At 53.7% G+C, this 24078-nt stretch overlaps 1 protein-coding gene across 2 annotated transcripts; it reads right to left on the bottom strand.

Moving 5' to 3' along the window:
* Positions 1 to 288: 288 nt before the first annotated feature.
* LOC308573630 (uncharacterized protein) lies at positions 289 to 23596 on the bottom strand. Of its 2 annotated transcripts, none has more exons than XM_081170757.1 (7): positions 23200 to 23596; positions 13519 to 13566; positions 11252 to 11404; positions 9126 to 9237; positions 7269 to 7436; positions 1491 to 1988; positions 289 to 927 (listed from the first exon to the last, which is right to left on the bottom strand). In XM_081170757.1, exons 1-7 carry the CDS (start codon positions 23579 to 23581, stop codon positions 519 to 521), a joined length of 1770 nt encoding a protein of 589 aa, XP_081026883.1. In that variant the 5' UTR covers positions 23582 to 23596; the 3' UTR covers positions 289 to 518. The 2 variants fall into 2 exon arrangements, with proteins under 2 accessions (XP_081026883.1, XP_081026884.1); XM_081170758.1 differs by having other exon boundaries at positions 289 to 924.
* Between the last annotated feature and the right edge of the window lie 482 nt (positions 23597 to 24078).

Here is a 24078-nt window from a genome sequence, read left to right as displayed (position 1 = left end):
GCCGAGTTGGTGGCGCAGGCAGTGATCTGTAAGTGCCGACAGCCAGCTATGGCAGGGAAGACCAGAGAGAGAGAAGGGGGCCAGATACATGGCGGTCAAGGCCATGGCCCCCTCTTACGGCCCACCACAGGAGAGACTTGCCCCAAAGAAGGGGTCAACATCTGCCAAAGCTTCCCACACAGCAGGACACGCCATCGCCTGGAAGCAGCAGCACAAAGGATGGAATCCCTAAGACTGCGACACAAAAACCTTGACCAAATATCAGCGGCACAGAAAGCAGGAGGCAACTTTTTAAAAAAACAAAACCAGCAATATTTAATACATCTCTGTCGTCTTCTTTTTTAAAAAAGCTATGAATGAATATATGCTGTGTTCTGCAGACTCAGGGTTCTCCCAAGCCAGTCCCCCTGCTTCTCCCCAGGCCTCTAGCGGTGGCAGGGACCGGGGGTGGGAAAGGGCCGAGGATGGGGCCAGAGTCACCCCCCCCGGCCTGCTGTCCCCAGGGGGCTTGGGCCTTCCTACACGCCCAGCTGCGTCCTCTCCCGCAGGGCCTGGCTGCTCATCCCGGGGAAGATGCTCTGCAGGATGTCGCAGTAGACCGTGTAGAGCTCCGGGTCCATTTGGGGTCTGGGGAGGGTCCTGGAGTTGCAGGCCTGGTCGGCCGCCGCCAAATGCTGCAGCAGGTAGACGTCGCTGAAGAGCAGCGCCAGGATCTTGTGGGCGGCCTTGCAGGGGTCCTTTTCGGACTGGACCAGGGCCTTCAGCTCCGTCAGGGTGTAGCCGTTGTAGCGCTTGCTCTCCTCCGCCAGCGGCTGCACCGTCTCCCCGATGTGCCGGACCTTCCAGCGCAGGCACTTCAGCTCTTCCCGGACCTCCTGCAGCTCTTGCTCCACCGCCAGCAGCTCCTGACGGGTCACCAGGCCTCTGCTGGGAAGAGAGAAGGGAGGGGTGGGCGTCATGCGCTGAGCAGCCCCTCCCTCTGCCAGCACTGCTTGCGCCCCTTTCGTGCCACCTGCTGGGAGAGGGATGGGAAGTGCCTTTGTGCTGGCCACAGAGGCGGTGCGCACGGCAAGAAAACATTCCTTGCACACCATGGGCATTTCATGCGCCACACATCCCAGGGGAGGGGGCACCCCATTCAACTCTCTTTTAGGTCTGCAGGACAACAGCGTCACAGACACACAACACTTCCCCTTGCCACATTTTTCTAAAGCGGTGCCTGGGACCATATGGAGAGCCTCTTGCCATTGCCATGGCTGAACTCTGACACTGCAGCCCAGTAGGAAGAGGCAGGTGTTGGCACCCGCAAAGCACCCAGCAAGAGCCCCAAGATGGCACCTCGGCCGCTTCCTGGATGAATGAGGCGGAACAGCTCCCTCCTTGGCACTACCATGGGACTCTCCTACAGAGCTGAGCAGAGAGGCTCTCGCAATCCCCGGTGCAGAATGAGGCCGCCTTTTGGCAGCAGGCCCCTCACACAACCCACAAACCTCTTCAAGTCCTCCTCTTCCTGGGCTGCTCTCACGTCCTCTTCTGCCAGCTTCACATGCCCAAGAGGCTGGGCACGCATCTGCCTTGCCAGCTGGTTTCCTGATGCCGCGGCCAGGAACTCTCGGCTCACAGGAGGATTGCCCTGGCGAGGCAGCCGGGCTCTGCGCATCATGTTCTCTGGCACCAGGTTGGGCCTCGGGGGGGCTGGGTGGGACGCCAGCCTTGAGGGGGGGCCAGGGGCCAGGGCCCCCGCTGCCGACACCCCCGCCTGTGCACTTGGATTCAGGCGGCCGTGCTCAACAGTCCCTCGAGCGGCGGCTGGGGCCGCATCCAGATGCCTGGCTTCAGGAGAGGCGAGGCGGCTGCTGGGCTCCGACGAAAGCGGGGAAGAATTGGTGGTGCTGGTGGGAGAGCTGGACGGGGCCTGCGAGACGATCCTCTGCCCATCGTGGCTCCTGGCGTTTCGCTGCGGCTTCACAGCTGAGTGTTGTGCAGCCCTGCAAGAGACCGAGAGTGTTCACTCCCCTCCTGGCTGGCACATTTCAGGTCCCGTGAGCAAAGGCCGCAGCTGCTCCAAATGCATGCATCTCTCCCCACTCAAAGACAATTGGGGGGGGGGGAGTTTGCAATAAGAATTTTGGGGGCAGGTGGAGGCAAAGGGCTTGCATGCCTTTTCTCCTTCTCACCAAAAAAGGGGGTCTGTGGGGGTCTTTTGCACAGCAGTTCCCTCCTGAACCTGCCAGGGGCTGAATCCCCAGAACTGGAAGGGCACCAGAGGGTGCTTGTAGTGGGAGGCAGAAATCCCCCCTGGGATCCTGGCCACAGTAAGCAGGCCAACCACAACAGACTTGGGTGCCCACAGGCTTGGGGGGGGGCTCCTGCTGTCTGCTTCCTCCATGACCATTGGGCAAAGGGCTCAAGCTGGCAGGATGGCATTGCCCATCCCACCTGCTGTGACTCAGCCAAGGGCTGCTGGCTGCCCCGGGTGCAAGTTCTGCTTAGGGGCTCCTTCGGGGAGCAGGGAGCCCAGCTGGCCTGGGCAGACTCTGCAGGGAGCCAGCCCCTCTTCCAGTTGCGCCTTCAGCAGGTGTGCCCTTCTGCCCAAAACGCAGCCAGCCTCCCTTGCAGCCAGAGATTCCTTCAAGCCAGGCGTGCGCCTCCTCCCATCTTGTGCCCCCAAGGCGACTCAGAGAAGCACTGCGGCAATCAAAGCGTCCATGCACAAGCAGAGGTAGAAAAGGAGGATCCAGTCTACACTGGGGGGGAAGGATGGCAGGGCTGCAGCAAACGGCCTCAATTGCCCAGAGGAAGCGGCCTGTGCCTGGGCAACCTAGCTCATTGTGGTCCACACTGACAGGCAGCAGCAACCCAGGGTTTCAGGCAGGGCTCTGCCCCAGGTGTGATGAGATGCTGCGAGGGATCAGGGCTGGGACTTCCTGGGTGTACAGCAGCTGCTGTCCCCCCTGGGCTACTGCCCTGGCCGAGGCAAAGCCCAGATGCAACAGGAGGTGGGAGGGGGGGCTCCTGGAAAACCAGCAACATTCGGCTCCTCTCCTCGAAATCTCTCCGTTCCAGCTGGTCCTTTACAAAAGCTCTGTTGCCAAGAAGCAGCACACAGGTTTCCTTTCCCCCTCCTCCCTCCCAACCCCTTTTCCTCTGCTGTTGTGCCTTTTAGACTGTGAGCTCAATCGCAGGGACTGCCTTATCACTGGCCTTTGAAAGAGGCTCTGGGAAAGCGAGATAAAGATGCTTTAAATGAACAAGGAACAAGTCCCTGTCACACAGACATGGTAAATGTGGCAGAAAGGACCGTCTTGGCTGGATCCCTTTTGTCCGGGACGTTTATAGGAAGGCAGCTTGATTCCAGGTGAGTCAGGCATGCACAGCCCCCCCCCCAACACACAGCTCAAAGAGTGCCAGGTGCCCTTTGAGTGCCAGGTGCCCTCGGGGAACGGAAGAGGCACCAGGGAGAGTTATGGATTTAGACAGCCCTTTGGCCCAAGAGGCTCTTCTAACACCCACAAAACGTTACTCTGAAGCGCAACTCGCACCCCTTTACTAAATCACCCAGCAAGACACACGGCGGCAGGCCAAACGGGATTTCCACAGCCCACGAAGTCGACACAGAAGCATCAAGCAATCAGGCGCCTCTGCCACTGGTTCAGAAATGAGCCCAGCCCATTTTGCTACTGGTAGGAGTCCAACTGGGGAGGCGAGAGGGGCAGGCCTGGTTGGAAGCCCTCCAGTCGTCCCTCTCAGGCCCCTCTCAGGATTAATGCAAGGGCAAAGGGGTGCAGGGAGGGGTGTCAATGGCATGAGGAGAGTCGCCTGGTCGAAAAACAGGAGTGGCCACCGGTGCAACCCTTTCGGCCATGAGAACCACCTTCCACCATCCAAAATTGCTCACCATTCGGAAGGCGAGCTATTGGTGGACTGAGCCAAAGAAGCTTTGCAAAACCTGAGCCGTGAGATCCTTTGCAAATTAAGACGCACTTTGCTAAACCTCAGCTGTGTGAGAGAGCCATGCTGGGCAATTCCTTGTTCCCCATGCAAGCTAAGCAGGTGGAGCCCGAACGACAAATGCAGCAGCACAAGACAGATGCAGCTACTGGAACGCAGCCCCCCCCCCACTTTGGCTTTCAGTGACACGAAGACAAACACAGATGGTTTCCCCACCACACACACAACAGTGAGGTTTGGGCCACTTTGCTTGCCCCTTGAAGCAAGGCTGACATCACAGAAGGCGAGGCTTCAATGCCCAGAGAGACAGGGTGGAGTCAGGAATTGGGGGTGGGGCGCCCCTCCAAAAGAGCCAAGAGGAAGGGGGTTGTGTAGCCTCGGACACTGAGGCCCTCGGCAGTCTGTGCCACCCCACATCCTGCCCCCCTGCGCCAGGCCTGCTGCCCCGGAGAGCCGCCATGCAAGACAGACAGAGTCAGAGACAGGCGGCACTTACTATTGGAGGAGTAGCCATGGAGGCATGCTAGCCTCACGTCCCCAGTCTCACCTCTTTCCTCCTCCAGCCTGGAAAAGAGAACATACAAGTCGCACCTTGAGCAGGAGCAGACTCCCCCGCTGGATCGGGGCCCGGGAGGAGCCCAGTCACCTCCACAGCCAAAGCCGCAGGAAACACAGCTACACAGTCAGGCCCTTGGGTCCATCTGGCCCAGCAGTGCCCACACTGACCGGCAGCAGCGCCTCTCCAGGGTTGCAGAGCTACAGCCAGATGCCTCTTTCTCCTTCCTCACACACAAAGCAAAGGCTGGGGGGGGGTCAGGAAAAGGGGGGCACTGTTTCCACCTCTCTGTCTTCAAAAGGGTGTGGCCTGGGGGTGCAGCCATTCCAGAACTGAACCCCCACAGCAACCCCCGCCCTGCCCTGCCCACGGCTGCAGGATCCCAGAAGATCAGATGAGATCACCTTACCCATATCCCCCCCCCCAATGCGGAATTGACCCTGCTACAAGGGACACACAACCCTTTGCTCTGCTTTTGTAAGAACTCGGACCACACTCTGCCTAGTGAGGTCCAGCAGGATGCCTGTAGGACACTGCTGCAAGAGGAAGAGTCCAAGAAGGACTTTTGCAGGGAAATGTCACCAGGATTGGGGATGCTCCCCTGCAATTCCTTTCCGGCTTCATTCCCAGGGACAAGCCCCGATCCTCTGCACCCCACCAGCTCACGCTGGTCAACCAGGAAGAGCCACAAAAAAGGCCTCTTTCAACACTGGCCATGGTTCCCTTAATCACCTTCGTTTTGTTATGAGAATTCTAAGGTCTCCACTAGAGAACAAATGCTCATAAATGTACAAGGCAAATGTACATACAGAAGTATATACTCCACGTGTCTGAAATAGTACTGGAGAACAATCCTGAAGCCATTTTGACTCTCCCAAATTGACCTCAGATATTCCTCTGCAAGGAGGAAGAAAATGGGGAAAGCTTTCCAATGGTCTTTGGACTGTAGGGGCTGCTTACACCTCCCTGTAAATACAGTCTGGCAAGTATCTGTTAAGCTGAGCAAACTATATGTGCAAGAGATTCAAGAACTAAAGTATTGACCATCTCCAAGGAATGGCCAGGAATGGCCAGGCTACCCAGAACATGCAATCATTATCAGGTATCCTGGCAGACTGGAGAGAAGCAACACTCTCAAATTTCTACTGGATGTATGTATGATATTTGGAGGGTGGTCTTGGGCTACAGGGTGGGCAATTTCAAAAGTCTTTATAGAGGCTGGAGCACCATTGTTCTGGGTCTCTCTCGCCTCCTTGCAAGGAGGGAGGGAACTCTATTGCAACAGAAAAATAAAGACCTGCCTTGCTTTCACTGCCTCCTGCCTCCATCCATCCATCCATCTCATCTCAGTCCCTTGGGGAGCTGGGCAGCAAAAGCCAACCACCCCTAATTTCCTATATCTGTTTGCAAGCCCCATCCATCCTCAGAAGGCAGGCCAAGCCCTTGAGTTACCAGCAAGAAAGGGAGGGGGAGAGCAGGGAAATATCCCATTGTGCAACCAGCTGTCACTGTTGCAAAGCCCCTGCGCTTGACCATCAACATGCCCAGAACAAGGCGGGAGAAGGAAAGGTGCTCTCTTCCCAACATTAGCATTGCTGTCACTTAAATGGGGGGAAAAACAGAACTGCATGGCTTTTGGACAGCAAACATTAAAATACAGGACTCTTCCCTTCCTGTCGTTGCTTCCTGGCTGGGGTGTAGGTCAGTGGGGGAAATATTCTGCTCAGAGAGATTTGAGAAGCTGGAATCTGCCAGGCGACCCCAAGGCTCTCCCAGCCGGAGGAACCCCAGGCAACGCTTTGCCCACCTTCTTCCAGGCACAGAAGCTGCCTCTTGACTGCTCCCTGCCCCAGGCAAAAGGGGGGAAGCCCCAGGGCCCAGGTGGGGGAGAGTGGCACCTTCAGGAGGTTCATGATCACTCCGACTTGGTGCATCAGGGATGGTTTTGATGGCTGCTGCCTCCTCACCCCCCTGCTGCCTCCTGCTGCCACCTAAGCCAACACAAGCCGGGCCTTTCCAAGGCAAGCAGGAAAGAGTCACCGCAGTGGCCCCTCTTCTCTCCCCACCTCCCTTTGCAAGCTTCGAATCACAGCGTCACAGAGCTAAGTTCGTTCCCAACAGATCTTGCACCAAACTCCTTCCGTTCCAGCCAGCCATTACCTTCAGATGAGCTTCAGACAGCCAAATTCATTCATTCCACCCAAATTTCTGGGTCACTTTCAGTAACCCAGATCATATTCTCCAGATAGATTACAAACCCAGAAATTATTGGGGGGCCCGGGTAAAGATTTGGGGGCCCCCACTGCGCTGGCCAACCAATGGCAACGTCCTTGTGGGTGAAGGTGAGGAAGAGTCAAGCCTTTCGAGGAGTCAAGAAAGAGACAGAGAGCGCCCTAATCTGCAGCTTGCCGTCTGATTGGATTTGATCCTGATCTCATTTTAGGAAGTATTTCAATTGATTGCCTGATTTTATGTTGATGTGTTATACATTTGATGTTAGCTGCTCTGAGCCCGGTTTTGGCCAGGGTTGTTGTTGTTGTTGTTGTTGTTGGCATTTCCTCTCCCATCGAAAGGAAGCTGCGCCTTGCTCAGAGGAAAGGAGGAGCCCCCTGGTCGGGGCACCACCCACCCAGAGGGATCCTTGCCCTCTGCATGCCCACCCTGCCTCCCCAAGGAGGAGCAGGCATGATGCTGGCTGGGCTCCTCCCCCCTGCCCCACAGCCCCCTTCCCACCCTGCCCTCCCAGGCCAGCCCCACTGACCTTCCGTGGAAGTAGGTGATGGGCTCGTGGTCCGCGTAGGCGGCCTCTTCGGGGAAGCCCTGCTCAAAGACTTTGCGCTTGTGGCGGAACTCAATGACGGTCTTGGTGTAGGAGTTCAAGGTGGTGACGGAGGCCGCCATGCAACAGGTGAAGGAGCCCCAGGCCAGGCTGCAGAGAGAGGGGGGAGAAGGGAGAAAGGGGGCTGGGTGGCAGACCCAGGACCAGGACCCCCCCCCCCGCCCCCAGCAAGGCCTCTCTCTGGTAGAAGAGGAGGAGTTTGGATTTGATATCCCGCCTTTCACTCCCCTTTAGGAGTCTCAAAGCGGCTAACATTCTCCTTTCCCTTCCTCCCCCACAACAAACACTCTTGTGAGGTGAGTGGGGCTGAGAGACTTCAGAGAAGTGTGACTGGCCCAAGGTCACCCAGCAGCTGCAGGTGGAGGAGCGGAGACGCGAACCCGGTTACCCAGATTACATGACTACCGCTCTTAACCACTAAACCACACTGGCACTGGGTCCCAAGGCGGCGCAGGGCCCACCCTGGACATTCACTCATTCATATTTATATATTTATGTCAGGTTCCTACTGGAAGACCAGACAAACACTAGAACATTAGCAGTGACGAAGTTTTTATCGGTGGCTGCAAGAACCAATGATCTCTATCTTTAAGTCTGAACGAAATGCTTGTTTAACCTGGAGGTAGGCTGTCTGAATTGTACATTGCGTTGTAACAATTTGTTGGGTCTATGAACCGTAATAAAGATAGATAGATAGATAGATAGATAGATAGATAGATAGATAGATTTAATTTGCATTTCACGTTTCCACCAAACGGTGCTCAAGGTGGCTCATAGCAATCAAACAAATATAATAAGGGGTCAATCGAGTCAAAGGTATTAAAAGGAAGGGGATTGTTTTGAAATATATCTATTCAAACAACGGTGTCCGGGGGTGTGTGTGTGTGGAATTAAGAGGTGCTGAAAATAAACTTCACAAAAAGAGAGAAATTAGTCAGGGAAGAACTATTCTTTTTAACGACAATAAATAAAGTGGAAAACAACTCGGTATGGAGAAAAGGAAGCATGAAGAAGCCGTAAGGAGGTGTGGGGTGTGTGCGTGTGTGAAGTCGAGAAAAAGAAATTTATGGTGGGAAATGTTTTGTTGGTGACTGGTACAGTATTTTGAAAAGCAAAATGCAATGTATGTAAGAATGAATATAGTATATATAACTAATGGGAATGGAAGAAGATATTTGCTTATGTATATGTAATTGTGAAAATGCAATAGTTATTATTATTACAGTTAAAACAGCCATAGGACATCAAGGAAAGAATATTAAAACAGGAAAGTAAAATCTTAATTAAATGACCTTTGGGGGCACAGCCCCCCCCCAGCTCAAGGCGAGGCGCAACAAAGCACCGCCCAGGCACATTTCCCCCTCCCGGCAGCAGGTGTCCAGGACTGAGCTCCTTCCTTAGACCCAGACCCTTGGCTCAGGAGAGGCACCTCATGCCTTGTTCTGCGCCAGAAGCAGCCTCTCTTCTTCACGCTTGCCCTGTCCTTCCACCCTGGGGGATGCAAAAGAGGAAGGGATGCCCACGGACCCCTCCCCTGCAATTCCAGAGGTGCCAGGAGGCCTGCGGGACAGGAGCCCAGACAAGGCAGCCTGATCCTTTGCCATGGCTGAATAATGGAGTTGGGGTGGGGGAGAGAAAGGTCTCTGCCTGCAGAAGCCTCCTGTGCTTTGCTCTCCTGATAACCCATCACTGGGCCAGCAGAGTCCTCTGTTTCCAAGAGGGGCCCCCATGAGGGTCCCCCCTGCAAGCCACGCAGAGTCTTCAGCCGCTCAGTCTCACCAGAAGGACCAGCCGTAGTCCCACGAGTGCGGCCTCCAGTCTTCCGGGCCGAGGCTGACCGTCACCTGGAACACCTGGGTGTACATCATGTGAGCCACCATTCCCAAGAGCCCTGCGAGAGACACATGCGGGGTGCGAAACACAAGAGCAGTCAAGCGCAACATTCCTAGAGGGAACATGTTTACACATGAGGAGGAGTGTTTGTCCAGCCAGCAGGTCAACTTCCTGTTTCCTTCTGGGCTGGGACAGACTTCTTCTGCATGGGACTAGAGGTGGGCGTGGCCTCACCTGTGCAGGTAACTAGAAAAGCAGAGGGCAGGGCAGCCATCTCTCCCTTTGACTACATGCATGGAAGAAGCAACATCTGCTTAGCCAAAGATGCTCTCCTGGCCTCCAGCCAAGAGAGGACAAAGGGACTGTCTCCTTATTGGATAGTTTCCAGGTGTATGTTACTTTTCAAAGCTAAGTCTGCCTTCTGGGATCCGATTGTGAGCAGAATGTGAGTAAACTCTTTTTATACTTTTATAGAAGACTGTGTCGTGTCTTATCTTTTATGAGGGAATAAGGGGGGAAATACCAAAACAGTTATTATAGAGGCTTTAGTGAGCCTGAGCAAACGCATCCGCTGTGAGTTTAAAAAGGGGAATGTTACTCTGCTAAATTGTGAACTTGTTAACACAAGTTGGAAAGGCTATAATCAAACAATATATCCTCTCCTGCATCCCTGAACATTCCCACAACACAGACCCAAAGGTTTGCCTCGCTGGGACAGGGGAGACCCTGAGGCTGTCTTGGAGCCAGGCCACCATCGAGCCCAGCAACTGTGGGGCAAGCTCCCCATCCCCGGAGACCCACTGGAGATGCTGCCAGGGACCAGCCCTGGGACCTTCTGCAAGCCAAGCAGGTGTCCTGTCGCTTGAAGGGGGGGACGGACGACTGTAGCTCAGAAGTACAGGGAACCAGGCAGAGGGCCTTCTCGGTAGTGGCACCCGCCCTGTGGAATTCCCTCCCATCGGATGTCAAGGAGACAAGCAACTATCTGGCTTTTAGAAGACATCTGAAGGCAGCCCTGTTTAGGGAAGCTTTGTAAGGCTTAAGGTTTTATGCTTTTATATATGTTGGGAGCCGCCCAGAGTGGCTGGGGCAACCAGTCAGATGGGCAGGGTACAAATAATAAATTATTATCATCACTATTATTTGTGAGCGAAAAGTTCTGGGTTCAACGCCCCGTGTGGCCAGGCAGTGAAAGTGTCCTCTGCCGAAGGTCGGCATGGAATGCAGTGGCCCAAGGTGGCTCCAGCTCAGAGCAAGGCAGCCTCAGATCTGGGAGAGGAAAGAAATGGTCTTCACTGATGACCCCAGCCTCAAAAACAAACCATTCCAGCTCAACCAAGTGGCTGTTTTCTTTTGTCTTTTTTAATTTAATTTTATTTTTTTGTCATTGTGTGTCAATTTTATTAGTATTTTCCACACAACAACAACACAGAACATATCAAAAAATAACAAAACAAAACACAAAAACCAACATTAAAAAACAAATCCATATCTAGCAAGTTAATAATATAAACACTAAAAAGAAAAACAAACATTGACTTCCACCAACCCCACAGCACCTCCTTTATCTCTCATTGTGTCTGCCTGTTTTCGTTATCATCTCTATCCTAACATCTAAATATAAATCCCTCTTTCTTATCCTTGCACTTCACAAGGTTATTCCAGACTCAGCCAGATTTCTGTCCTCAAACCTTGGCTTTTGAGGTATTCATTTAGGCACTCCCATTCTTTTTTTTACTTCACTTTTTGGTTTTTGTCTTATTATGTCTGTCAATTTGGCTAATTCTAAGTATTCTGAAAGCTTGCATAACCACTCTCCCCTAGTGGGTAACTGATTCCCTTTCCAATACTTAGCCACCAGGATTCTTGCTGCAGATGTTGCGTATAAGAAAAATTTAGTTTTGTCTTTTGGAATATCATCATTTAAAAATCCTAAAAGGAATGCCTCTGCCTTTTACTATATGATATTCTTAGTATTTTCTTTATTTCTTCCATGACCAAGTAGCTGTTTTCACCTTGCAAGGAGTGCAGTTACTTCCCGGAATATTTCCTGGGCTTGCGCAGGGACCTACCTGAGAGGACGGTGAAGACGGCGGCGAAAGCGTTGAGTTTGAGCCCGTCTATCACGTTGTTGGAGTGGATGAGCTCAAGGCACATGAGGCTGAAACCGATGACCAACAAAGCGATGTAGAGCACTTCTGACACCACGGACAGCCACAAGACTCCTGCAAGCACACAAGGGAGCTCTCTCAGGTCAGAGAGGCTGGGGCAGGGCAAGCTTGAGCTGCGACTCCTGCACTGCAAGGGGTTGGGCTAGATGACCTTTGGGGGGTCCCTTCTGACTTGACAATTCTATGATCCTAAGCTGAGCAAGGGAGTTTCCAGCTGAGCTGCTGCTGGGTTGATTCCAAGCTCAATTGGAAAACAGCCCTGCTCCCAGAACCATGGATCTGTCCTCAGCCGCCTTTCGAGGCAAAGAGAAGCAAGCATTTTCTGGGAAGGGGCCACCAGGATGGGGTGGGGGTTCATTTCATAGCCCACTGGCAGCTAGGATTGATCCTATTCCTTCATTTGGCCCCAGCCCTCCCTCCCTCCCTCCCTCCATGGCCATGACAAGCCCACTAGTCCTCAGAGTTCACTGCCTGCCTTGGGAAATGCAAAGTGTTATTTGTTTAGGAAATTTATGTCCTGCCTTCCCCCTGAATAATCCTCATGCGGACTTACCCCCCAAAAAAGAAAAAAGCAACAAAAGAAATACCCTCTAAAATCAGCATCCAAAAAATAAATACAAAGAAAGCAGCACGATTAAAAACCACAGCACTACTAATGAGAAGGAATGCGTAATTAAGAGGTAAAGATGGATGATTGTCAGAGAAGCTGAAGGAAGTCTAAAAAGAAAGAATTTGTTGGTTAAAAACTAGAAAAAAAATTGTATATTTGTGTTGTAAATCAATAAAAATTATTTTAAAAAATAAAAAATTCCTTCCAGTAGCACCTTAAAGACCAACTAAGTTAGTTCTTGGTATGAGCTTTCGTGTGCATGTGTGTATCTGAAGAAGTGTGCATGCACACGAAAGCTCATACCAAGAACTAACTTAGTTGGTCTTTAAGGTGCTACTGGAAGGAATTTTTTATTTTGACTATGGCAGACCAACACGACTACCTATCTGTTTAAAAAATAAAAAAAATAAAAACCACAGCACAAGCGGAGAGGGCAGATTTCACCAAGTGCCTAAAATCACCCTTTTTATTTAGAGAGCACCATCAGTGTTGGTGATGCTGAAACGAGGACAAGGTCTCAGCCCCAGGAAGCTTACAATCCAAAATTCAGCCCAATGGCAGTGGAAAGGGAAGGAGATGGGCAGGGAAGCAACGTGCGGCCGGTGGTCTCCATGACAGGTGCCGAGGCTTGAGCAATGCCAAGTGGAAGTCGGCCGTAAGGATGCACTGCACACCTTTGCCAGGGGAAAAAACCCCACAAGCGGGTGGGGGGGTGTTGCCACCTGCAGTCACCCATCTAAACCTGGGAGGGGGGCACAAAGAGGATGGGGGGCACAAAGACAGGCTCACAGGAGAAAAGGCAGCAGCAGCCCTTCGGGGACTCAGGCCAGCCCCAAACCGCCTGGTCCCCTCGATGTTTACCCAGTGCCATCAGCTGCCCTGTGCCACCCCCAATCTTTGGGGAGATCTGGAAAGGCAATGGAGAGGGCCAATCAAGTAGGCTCTTTGCCACAAAGGAGGTGGGCTAGGAAGCCCCTGGCCCCTTTTGCAGCGCTGGAGGAAGGCAAGAGCACCAAATGTGCGGCCTGGCAGGTGGAGTGGCAGCCAGGTGGCATCCCTGCAGGATCCGGGAGGAAGGAAGGGGGCCCCAAAGCAGAAGGAGGTACCAGGGCAAAGCCCAGGTGGGGCAAGACCCCCCCCAGCACGGGACCCTGAGTCAACAGGTCAACCCTCATGGCTTTTAGAGGTCTGCAAAGCAGGGCTCTCGCGTTGCTCTGACCTTGCCACTTCCAGCACAGGCACAAAAGGGGCAAAAGAGTCGCCAGGGAACAGCCGTTCTGCCCCCCCCCCCAGTTATGAACAGGCTCCCTCCCAGCGAAGGAAGCAAGGATACGCCTGTTGCTTACAGGCAAACTGAGGCAGGACAGCAGCCTTGGCTCTCCTCTGCAAAAGGACAGGATTTCTCGGTTCAGCGGTGCTGATCTCACCATCAAAACACGGGGGGGGGGGAATAAGAGACAGAGGCAGACAGACACGCTCCCTCCCTCCCTCCCTCCCTCCCCTGGCGCTGCCAATGTCACCTGCGCAAAGGTGACCCTGGCTGATGCGCATCTCTTACCTTTCTCGGAAGCTGGAGCAAGGTCAATGAAACTCCGGCATTTCTCACCTTGAAGAGAAGAGGAAAGGTTGGACAGGCAGACAGAGGCAGAGTGGGCATTGCCACATCCCCAGCAAGGCTCCTCTCGCTCCTGCCCTCTCCCACAGCCCCCCAAACGGCTGCCCCTGGGAGGCCCCGTTCGGGCAGGAAGAGAGGCAGCTGGCCTTGGAAGCAGAGTCAGGCCCCTGGGCTCCCTCTGGCTCTGCCCTGTCTACACTGGTGGGCAACGGGGGCACCCCAGGCTTCCAGGCAGCCCGACCTGGAAATGCCGTTGGGGACTGCGCCTGGGGGCTTCTACATGCAGGGCAACTGCTCTGCCCCAGAGCCGCACGGGCCCTTTCTCCCAGCAGAGACCATTCTCCCAGGAAGGGGCAGCCGGGCCTGTCCTGCCCCTTCTGCCTGTCCACAGGGCCTCAGCCAGTGCTGCCCCACCTGAGAAATGGGTGGGTCCCCTGTTTTGCATGCAGAAGGTCCCCAGTCCAGTCGCCACCTCTGCATACAGGACAAGGGAAGGAGAGAGAGGGGAGGCTGGGAAGGGATTCATCCTGCACATGGGGGCTCTGGAGCTTCAGCTAAGAGGCTGCAGGGGGGTGGCTTTTCCTGCCTGGGGCTGTGGCAAGTCCCTGGCGGCTCATCTTCAGCAAGATCTGACTCAGAAGCCCATGAGAGGAGGAAGTTCCGGGGCTCTGTGCCAGCCTTTCTCAAGCTAGAGCGCTCCAGATTTGTTTGTTCATTTATACAGTTGCACACTCTGCCGGATTTACGTATAAGCTAAACAAGCTCTAGCTTAGGGCCCCACTCTCTTGGGGGCCCCCAAAAAAATTTAAAGGGAAAAAACCTGGATGTACATTTCCAAAATAAAAAAGATACCAACATACTGCAAGAGTGTTTTGTGTTATGTAAGCTCCTGTGATGTAAGTCATGGGCCCCGCCTGCTAGCCTGCTCCCTCAAATATCACTGGTTTGCTCCTTTCTATATATAGGGTACCTACATTCTGCATGGACTGGTTGCATGGCAACATGGGCAAATGGCTTGAGGTCCATAAATTATCATATAATTCTATATTCAACATGAAAAACAGCATCAATTTGTTGTTGACAAAGGACAGCTGGAGATATAAAGGGCCCCATTACCTAAATCTGGCCCTGGTTGCACACCCCACTTATCATTAAACAAACAAATAACAACACAGTCTTAAAATACGACAAAGCAAGAGAATTATAAGCTCAAGATCAATGGCACAGGGTTGGGTCATATCTCAGGGAAAGCCTGATAAGGGGGCTTTGAAAGCTCTGCACTGTTTTGGATCACAGCTCCCTTCTTTCCTTTCCAACAGGGCCCTGTAGGATGACAGGAAGAGCCGTTCAACAATGGGACAGTCTCCCATGGAAGGTGGCAGACTCTCCATCCTTGGAGGGTTTTAAGCGGAGTTTGTATGGCCCTCTGTCAGGGATGCTTTAGCTGAGATTCCTGCGATGCAGGGGGTTGGACTGAATGACCCCGGGGGTCCCTTCCAATCCTATGACTCTGTGATTCTATGATGCTGAGGCTTCTGGGAGTCCAAAACACCTGGAGGAAGCAGGTTGGGCAAAGCTGGCCAATGCCCTCGCCTCCTTCCGAACCCTGGCACCAGCCCCCCTGAGGATTACGAGGATCGTGGCATGGCAAGGGGGAAGGGACTCCCAAGGGTCATGTAGTGGATGTAGTGATCAGATGGGATTACTATGAGGAGTTATAAAATATGCATCAAGCCATTGTGTCCGCGATGAAAGCGTTGCGTTGACTGGGTTTGATTCATTGACAATAGTTTCTGATCAAATCCCACAGGCCTCTCCACCTCTGCCATTTGCTTTCTCTACGCCTGACAGGCACGTATAAGCATTCTGAAACACAGGCCAGTTGCTTCATCAGGCATCCTGGGTCATAGAGATAGTAGGGAGCTTCTTTGATGAAGCTATTGTTAGTTTTGTTAATCTTAGGGCCAGGAAGAGGGTTCAGGAAGAGAGTTCACAAAGAGACAGTCAATACTACCCTTCCTTCCTTCCTTCCTTTCCTGCCTATTTATGACCTCCGGGTTTGCTGAATGCATTCCTCCTCTAGTCCTGTTTTATTTACTCTCAGATATGTATGCATGCTCTGAGTAGTCTTTGTAGTTAACAGGATTTCTTCTGATCTGACGTTGTCCCATGTTTTTTGAAATGCTCAGAGGAAATCTGATTGGTTCTTACGAACACTGCGCAAAAAGTTCTTTTGTGCATAAAACGACCTGGGCCGAGGGGTGGACAGGAATTATTATTGGCACCTCCTCCCAGAGTCTTGCTGGTCAAGCCTTGTGTGTATTCTATTAATCAGAGTCCAATCCTCCCTTGTTTTGGGAACGCTACAATGTTGGGAAGCCAGAGCCCTCCCCTCCATGCCAGGCTGCCCCACCTGAGCCAGCAAGTGAGCCCTGGCACCAAAGGTCCCAGCGGGCAGGCTTTGCCACTCCTCCTGGCAGCCCCTCGCCAAGGGGGTCTTTCTGCTCCAGCCCCAAACACTCCCCCCCCCCCCGGGATTCAGCTTCTTAATCACCAACACGGCACACAATGCAAGGTTGCATAACCATGAATAATTTTACATTGCTGAGTTATGTAACAATGGTATTTATGCAGCTATTAATAGTTTATACTATTCATAGCGTGCTAATAACAGTAATGTGTAGTGGATCTCTCTCTCTCTCTCTCCATCCACTTCCCCTAAAAATAAAAATGAAACCCTAGGAGGGGCATCATGTGTGCACATGAAAGGGTAGGGAAGAGCAGCCTATCCCCAAGTCCAAATCCTGTTGTGTTTTGCTGCTATAGCCCTATCCATCAGCTGGCAGAGAGGCAGGCAAAAGCTGAACCGCTAATGAAGGGTACCTATGCCAGTAATTAAGATCCATCCCCCCCCCTTGCCTGAGCCACATCGCCACCCCACACACAACTGCTTCAACCATCTGGCAGAAGAAAGGCCAGGGGCGTTTTGAGAGGCCTCAGCAATACAGTCGTACCTTGGATCCCGAACGCCTTGCGAGTCGAACGTTTTGGCTCCCGAACGTCACAAACCCAGAAGTGAGTGTTCTGGTTTGCAAACGTTCTTTGGAACCTGAACGTCCGACGGGGCTTATGCGGATTCCAATTGGCGGCAGGAACTTCCTGCAGCCAATCGGAAGCTGCGCCTTGGTTTCTGAACGTTTTGGAAGTCAAACGGACTTCCGGAACAGATTCCGTTCGACTTCCAAGGTACCACAAATGGTTAAATGGCAGTCTCATTACAGCCCACGGAATCAGCTTCAGTTGCTGAAACAGCTGGAGGACACAGCTGGGCACCTGCAGGAGGGGTGGCAGGCCAGGTGCCCTCTAAATCCCTGCCCATCACGGCTGGCACAACCCGGGAGGCAGAGGCCAGCCAGGTGGGTCCAGAGAGTAGTTCATGCATGTGGGAGTTAAGCCCGCTGCCTTGATCAAAGGGGGAAATGGTGCGGCCTCTCTTGAAGAGCCCCTCTCTGTTTCCAGAGGATTTGGAAAACTGTCACCTGGTCTTGAATACTCCATTCTGGAGCAAAGTGACAGAGAGGGTGGTGGCGCGACAGCTCCAAAGGCGCCCAGACCCAGATATGTCTAGACCCATGGCTTGCTGGGCCAGCATGACTAAACCACTTCTGGTGCAACCGGATCCTGTGACGGAAGCCAGAGCACACGGAAACGGCATTTACTTTCTTGCCGCAGTGGTACCTATTTATCTACTTGCACTGCTAGGTTGGCAGAAGCTGGGACAGAGCAATGGGAGCTCACCCCGTCGCAAGGATTCGAACTGCCAACCTTCTGATCAGCAAGCCCAAGGGGCTCAGTGGTTTAGACCATAGCGCTACCTGCATCCCCAACCAGAAAGTAGTCCCAGGGGACTAAGCACAGCCTGCCAGATCAGACCAAGGGACATTCGGTCTGGCATCCTGTTCTCACAGTGGGCAACGAAATGCTCATTAAGGGAAGCCTGCAAGTTGAACATTCTCCCCTCCTGCGGTTTCCATGCTCTCCCGACCATAGCTGTCAACTTTTCCCTTTTCTTGCGAGGAATCCTATTCAGAATAAGGGAATTTCCCTTTAAAAAAGGGAAACGTTGACAGCCATGCTCCCGACTGAGCTCCTCTCACTCACAAGGAACCTGAAAGCAAGCGGCTGGAACTGAACTTGGACTCAGCCCCCAAGTCTCATCGACCCGGCAAGACTCCAGCTCCTTCGTTAAAAGCTGCAGTGCTAATTCCCAGCTCAGTGGCCGCAGCAAAGGCTCAGCTCCACGCACAAGGGAACGAATCACCCTGGAATGCCATGGGCCCTGATATTTCTTGGCACCTTTTAAAGTGCCCCTTTGGCAAAAGGAAACCCACAGACTGCCATTCGGCTCACAGGAGTCGACCCCTAATAGCCCAAGAGACACAGAGAGAGAGGGGAGTCCAGGGCTGGGAATTAGCAGGGAAGGGATGGAGAGCAAGAACTCCCCGCCTCTTTCTAACAGCAAAAGCGTCAAGTTATTTCTGGACTTTCTTCACAACTGCTACAGATGCTACAGTCGTGAAGGCTGCTCCCTGCAAGGCCCTTTCCTCCTGGCCTAGGGGGCGAGACCCACACGCACCAGCTCTACTAAAGAGGCTCCAGGGAGACCAGAGGGACATCGCTATGCCTGGCAACAAATCCTAATTATTGGATTATTCTGCCTCATCTTTTTGTGCCTGCCAAACAGCTGTGCCATGCTTGTAATATTTTATTCTCTTGTTAATTATTCTGTATTAAATGTGCATTTTATATTTGACTTCACTTGGCAATGTTTTCTTTTGAAATGTTGAAGATTTTGACCTCCTTTGTAATGTTTTATTTTGAAATCTTTGAGATGGTATTTTGGTTTCCTGTTAATTGTGTTGCTTTGTCTATGTGCTTTATATTTGACTTTCTTCAGAAACATTTGATTCTGCATTGTTTTGTTGATGTTTAATATGCTGTAAACTGCTTTAAGATTCTTAAAAATATAAAGCAGTATAGAAATGAAATAATAATAATAATAAATATGCAAATGAGAGCATTTCGCAGCAGGCATGATGCATGTTTCAAAGCACTTCTCTCAAAAAAACTTTCATTTCCACAGCTCTTTGAATGCACCCCCCCCCCCCTTGTAGCCTTGCCCCATTGTTATTGCTTTAATCCGAAAGCAGCTGAGCCCCCCACAGCCCCCACGCTTTTTAAAAGTGAAGTGTGTCAACAGAAACAGCACACCATGTCGATTTATTTGGGACCTTTGCAGGAGAACTGCCTCCTTTCCCTCTGACTGGGCCGCAATGCCTGCTGGCTCCCTGCTGATTCCGTTTACTGGCTCCCCAGACGATGACCAATTGAAGAGCCTTTCTTGGAGCTTCATCACATGCAGGTTTTCTGAAGGGCACTTGAGAAGCAGATCATCTTCCATCTTTCCCCCGCTGCCATGACCTCAGGCATCTGTGTTTCAGTGGCCCCTGCACCCCCAACCAGGCTTCCTCACCAAAAACTGTCCCACTGTGGCGGACTGGGGGGGGTGAGACTTGACCTTTGACTTTAACCAGCAGCCCGTGAAGGTGACTTCCATGCCCCCCCTCCACACAACAAAGTGCCATCACTCCCTCTTTGCTGCTGAGGATTTATTCCTGCTATTTTTGAGCATATTGTATAACTGATCTTCTTCTAAGCTTTTTAGATTTAATTTCAGACTTGGCAGGGTAGCTGGGCAGACGCACTGCCTTTTCCCAGTCACCAGAATTTGGAAAGAGTCGGTACTCCCCACCCTGGCAGGACTTCATGCTCTGCGTCCCCCCCCCCCAACAGCAACCACTGCTCCCCTTGGCCCACGGTTGCAAGAGGGGGGGGGAGGAGAGTTGTGAGGTCCAGAGGGGCTGCAGCTCTTCTTCTGCTTACTTCCAGCACCTGCTTCTGGCTATGGCAGTGAAAACATCTTTGCAAAACAGACGCAGATGGAGCGAGCAGGGCTGTTTTGGCACAAACAACAGGCACAGGCAAAACCAAGCCCTTTCCCCACCAGGAGCCCACACACCCAGGGAGAAGCTGCGCAGTCGATGCGCTGAGCTGCAGGCCTCCCTCAAAGGTCTCCTCCGAGTCAAATTTAGACAAATGCATGGAGGAGAGGGCTATCGAGGGTGACTGAGGCAGCGATGCTTCTGAATGCCTGTTGCTAGAAGCCACGGGAGGAAAGAGTTGCTCCTGTGTTCGAATCCTGCTTGCTGGTTTTCCACAGGCACCTAGTTAGCCACTGTGAGAAGAGGATGCCGGACTAGAGGCAGATGAAAGTGATGGACTATATGACACTGGCTGAGATGACTGGCAGAATCCGTGATCAGAGGAGAGAGACGGCGGAAGAGGACTGGAAGAAATTTAAAATCTACCTTAAGAACTATTATAAAATTGATGAATGTTAAAATGCCGAGGTGTTTGAGAGAAAAAGGGATACAGTGACATAAGATTAGGCTAAAGAAAGGACTAAGAGGACATATATTTGATAAAATTGCTTAGAAGCTGCTGAAATAATTTAGTAAATTGGGATGCAGAAAGGGGAGGTATGGGGGAGTCCCAGAAATGAGGGTTATGGAAGAAAGGTTATGAAACTATACATGTTTGTTTGTCTGTTTATTTGTTTGTATTGTTTAAAAAATGTTGTAAAACCAATAAAAAAAATTATAAAAAAGGATGCCGGACTAGAGGGGCCATGGGCCTGATCCTGCAGGCACTTCTTACGAGTGCATTTATGACCAACACTCCAGACTTCAGCAGGAAAAGCTCATAGCAACTCTTGAGACTGACAGTGGCTTTTAGAGTTTCAGAAATTTAAGTGGCTCAAATAAAGAGACTACCTGAGAGCCGCTGCTCAGAGTAAGCTCCAGCATCTGCAGGAGGCCCTGGGTCCCAATCCTTATGTTATAAGAACTCTAAGGTCCCAAACATAAAATAAATGTTCGTAAATGTACAAGGCAAACACATACCTAAGTACCGGTATATAAACCACATACAGTATCTGAAATAGTACCGGAGAGTAATCCTGAAGCCACCCTTCAGTGACCTCAAATGTTCCTCTGCAGTAAGGGAGGCAACTCCCACCTTAAGAGTATATGTGTGTATGGATATGGTGAGCCTGTGACCTGGATTCAGGAATTAAAATATTGACCATCACAAAAGAATGGCCAGGCTGCCCAGGTAAAGCAATCAGTGACCATTAACAGATATTCTGGCCAACAGGATTTCTGCTGCAGATGCCCCCTTCTGTGATGGATGTATGATGTTCTTTGGGGGGGGGGGGTATTGGGCTACAGGGTGAGCAATTTCAAAAGTCTATATAAGGGCTTGCGCACCATTGTTCGGGGTTCCTCCCCCCTCCTGCGTGGGGTGAGTGAGGACCCTATTGCAACAGTTTATTAAAGATCAGGCTTACTAGCTGCTTTGCTTCTCAGTGTTCTCCCTCCCGATAGTGAACCCTCTTAAGGACTCTAGTCAGGCTCTTGGATACCCCATAAGGGAAAAGGAGCAGGTTTTTTCTGTGGCACTTAGTACCCTGAGTAGCAGCAAAAAGTGCTGGAAGAGGCCCTCCTCCCCCTGCTGGAGACCCCAGAGAGCTGCTGCCCCTCTGAGGAGACAAGGCTGGACCGCCTGCTTCTAGATGGAGGAAGCTAGGGAGCTTTGCCCTGCTCAGGAACTGGGGGAATTATTCCCTCCCTGATGGCTGATGAATCAAAGCATTAACGCTGCTTATCTCGACTACGGTACAAGGTTTCCCCAGATACACACAGCTGATTATAAGAGAGCCACAGTTGAACACAGAGCTCAGCGCTCCAAGATGCCTGGGTCGCTTGGCAGCCCCACACCGCCTGCGTCTGCAGGGAGAGGCTTCAGTCCCCTCAAGCTGAGCAACTTCCAGACCTTGGAGAAGCTGCGCAGCTCCCTGCAAGCTCGGCCCCGGTTGCGCCTTTGCTGGAAGGCTTGCGCAGCCCAGGGGAAGGGCCCTGGCAGCTGAGTGGCAGAACAGGTGGGGCTGGGAGGGACTCCGGCCAGAATCCCTGGAGAGCAGCTGCCGGTCAGTGCAGACAGTGCTGAGCTGGGTGGGCCAATGTTCTGGCTTCATAAGGCAGCTTCATATGTTCCATGTATGTTCTCTATAAAAAGGGGGGTGCACGCAGCCATGGCTTGCCCTGGTGAAGTTGTGGGGTGGTTTGAAGGAGGTGGGGGGAGATCCAAGCAAGAGCTTTGCTTGAGATGCAAAGAGCAGCTGGCGGGGGTGTCGACTACTGTCTCAACCACGGCAGGCTTAAACTCTCCCACCTTCCCACTCCCACCCCCCCCCTCCCAAGCTGCCCAGGCTGCTTTTTAACTTCTTTTTCAAAAAACTACCACGCTGGCTTATTTCACCCACACAACTAGTTTGACACTGATGTAACTTGCGGGGTTTTGGGGATGTTTCTCGTGTAGAATCAAAAACAAAGTTGGGACTCCAGGACTTAATTGCCCAGCATGTTTTAAAGGTGGGGGGGGGGGACCCTCAGACACACTTCTAAGTGAGCAGGTGAACTGCGCCATGCTTTGCTAGGAGACAGGAGGGCAGCCGCAGCTGGTTGGGGGGGGCACGAAGCCGGGGTGTCCCAGGGGACCAGGAGAGCCTCCGGCTGCTCCATCCGTGGCTGGCAGCAAAGACGGGAGCACAGCCCCTGGCAGGACTCAGCAAGCCCCATGAAGAGGCCGAGGGCTCATCCGTACTGCCATCTCATACGGACAGGAAACTCCCCGGACCTCCGTTGATTCTCTGCCGTCTTTCGGCTCCTTCAACCTGGCTTTTCTCATACCAGGGATACTCTGAGGCTACGAGAAAATCCGGGCCGCGGCAGAGGAAAGTGTGCGAAGGCAGGGATTTGGAGGAGAGCAGCCTGAGAGTCAGCGGAGAAGACATGGAGGCCAGGGGTGCTTCTTCCCGGAGCCTCGAAGCACTTTGCCCTCGACCCAGAGCGCTGGAACGACCCTCCTGCGCGGCGCAAGGAAGAGGGAGCCAAGGAAGGGGAAGGGGCGGAAGAGAACCCGCCGCCCTCGAGGGGGGCATGGGGCTGGGCTCCTCGGGAGCCCCCATCCCTGTGCTTGAGGCCGGTCCCCCTCCTCGCAGCCGGGGTTGGCCGGGGCCGCGGAGCGGGCAGAGGCCGCCTTGCCTGCTGCCTGCGACGCTGCCCGTGCCAACGCGCCATCCGCCGTCGCCACAGCAACGCCAGCAGATGCTGCAAGGCCGGGCAGACTTACCTGCGCGTAAGCGCCACTCAGCTACGGTGGGATTACTTCCGAGGAGGCCTCTGCTGCAGCAGCCCAAGCCTCCCTCCGGGTCCCAGGCAGACGGGCAGGGGGACAGGCGCCCTCCCGCCCGGCCAGAAGTCCGACTCAGCCGGGCCCTGGCGAGCCCCCCTCCCCACCGCGAACGGCGTCCCCTGCCGGCGGGGCACGAAGCCCGGGGCCTTGGAGAGGTTGCTGCGCGCGGTGCCTTTGTCCCGCCGCAGGCTTCTCCGCCGGGCAGGGACGAGGCGGTGCCCCCCGGCCCCCCGCCCCGCAGGGACTCACCGGGCGTGTTGATGTTCTCCTCGCACGAGTACCAGATGCCGGCGTGGAAGTACCTGAAGAGGAAGCGGTCGTCGCCCGTCTCCCAGCTGTAGTGCACCACGTTGGAGGCGGGCGGCGAGGAGCCGTTGCGCGCCGTCTCGTTGGCGGCGGCTTCGTAGCCGTAGTCGAGGCAGTTGGTGCGCTTGTGGGGCCCGCAGGTGGGCTTGGGCACCCGCTGCGTCCCTTCGCACCAGTGCGTCGTGCCGAAGGCCGTGGCCGAAAAGAGCAGCGCCAGCAGGTTGAGCCCCACGGCCAGCAGCGCCCGCGCCCGACGGCCCCCGACGGCCCCGCCGCGCCCCGACGGGGCCCCGCTCCCGCCCGCCGCCGCCGCTGCCGCCTTCATGCTCGCCCGCGCCACGCACCAGGCAGGCAGCGGCGCCGGCGGCGGAGGAGGCCTGCCATGGCTAGGAGGGGGCGCGCGCCTCGGGCTCAGCCGGCGCGCCACTGGCCAGCCAACGCCGCCGCCGCCAGGGCCAGGGAGGCCCGCCCGCCCGGCGAGAGGGAGCCGCCCCGGAGGGAGGGCCTGGCGCCGCCCCTCCATCGCCAGCGAGGGACGCAAGGAGCGGGCTCCGCGGGGAAGGGAGGCCGGAGAGGAGGCGGCGGGAGGCGGCTGCTAGGAACCGCGTGGCGGCGCGCGGTTCACTTAGGGAACTCGCTGCCGCAGGAGAGGCCAGCAATTTGAGTGGCTTTAGAAGAGGATGGCGTGGGACCAAGTCATGGAGGAGGAAAGGGCGACTGATGGCTAATAGCAAGGATGGCTCGGCTCTGCCCTCGTGGCTGGAGGGAGCAGTGCTCGGTTGCTAGACTCGGCTAGTATCCCCCATCTTTTGTTCGTGCAGC

This window comes from Podarcis bocagei (assembly GCF_964188305.1).
Source record: "Podarcis bocagei genome assembly, chromosome: 14".
NCBI lineage: Eukaryota > Metazoa > Chordata > Lepidosauria > Squamata > Lacertidae > Podarcis > Podarcis bocagei.
The sequence above is the reverse complement of the archived record's forward strand: the minus strand, read 5'-3'. Positions and strand labels throughout refer to the sequence as shown.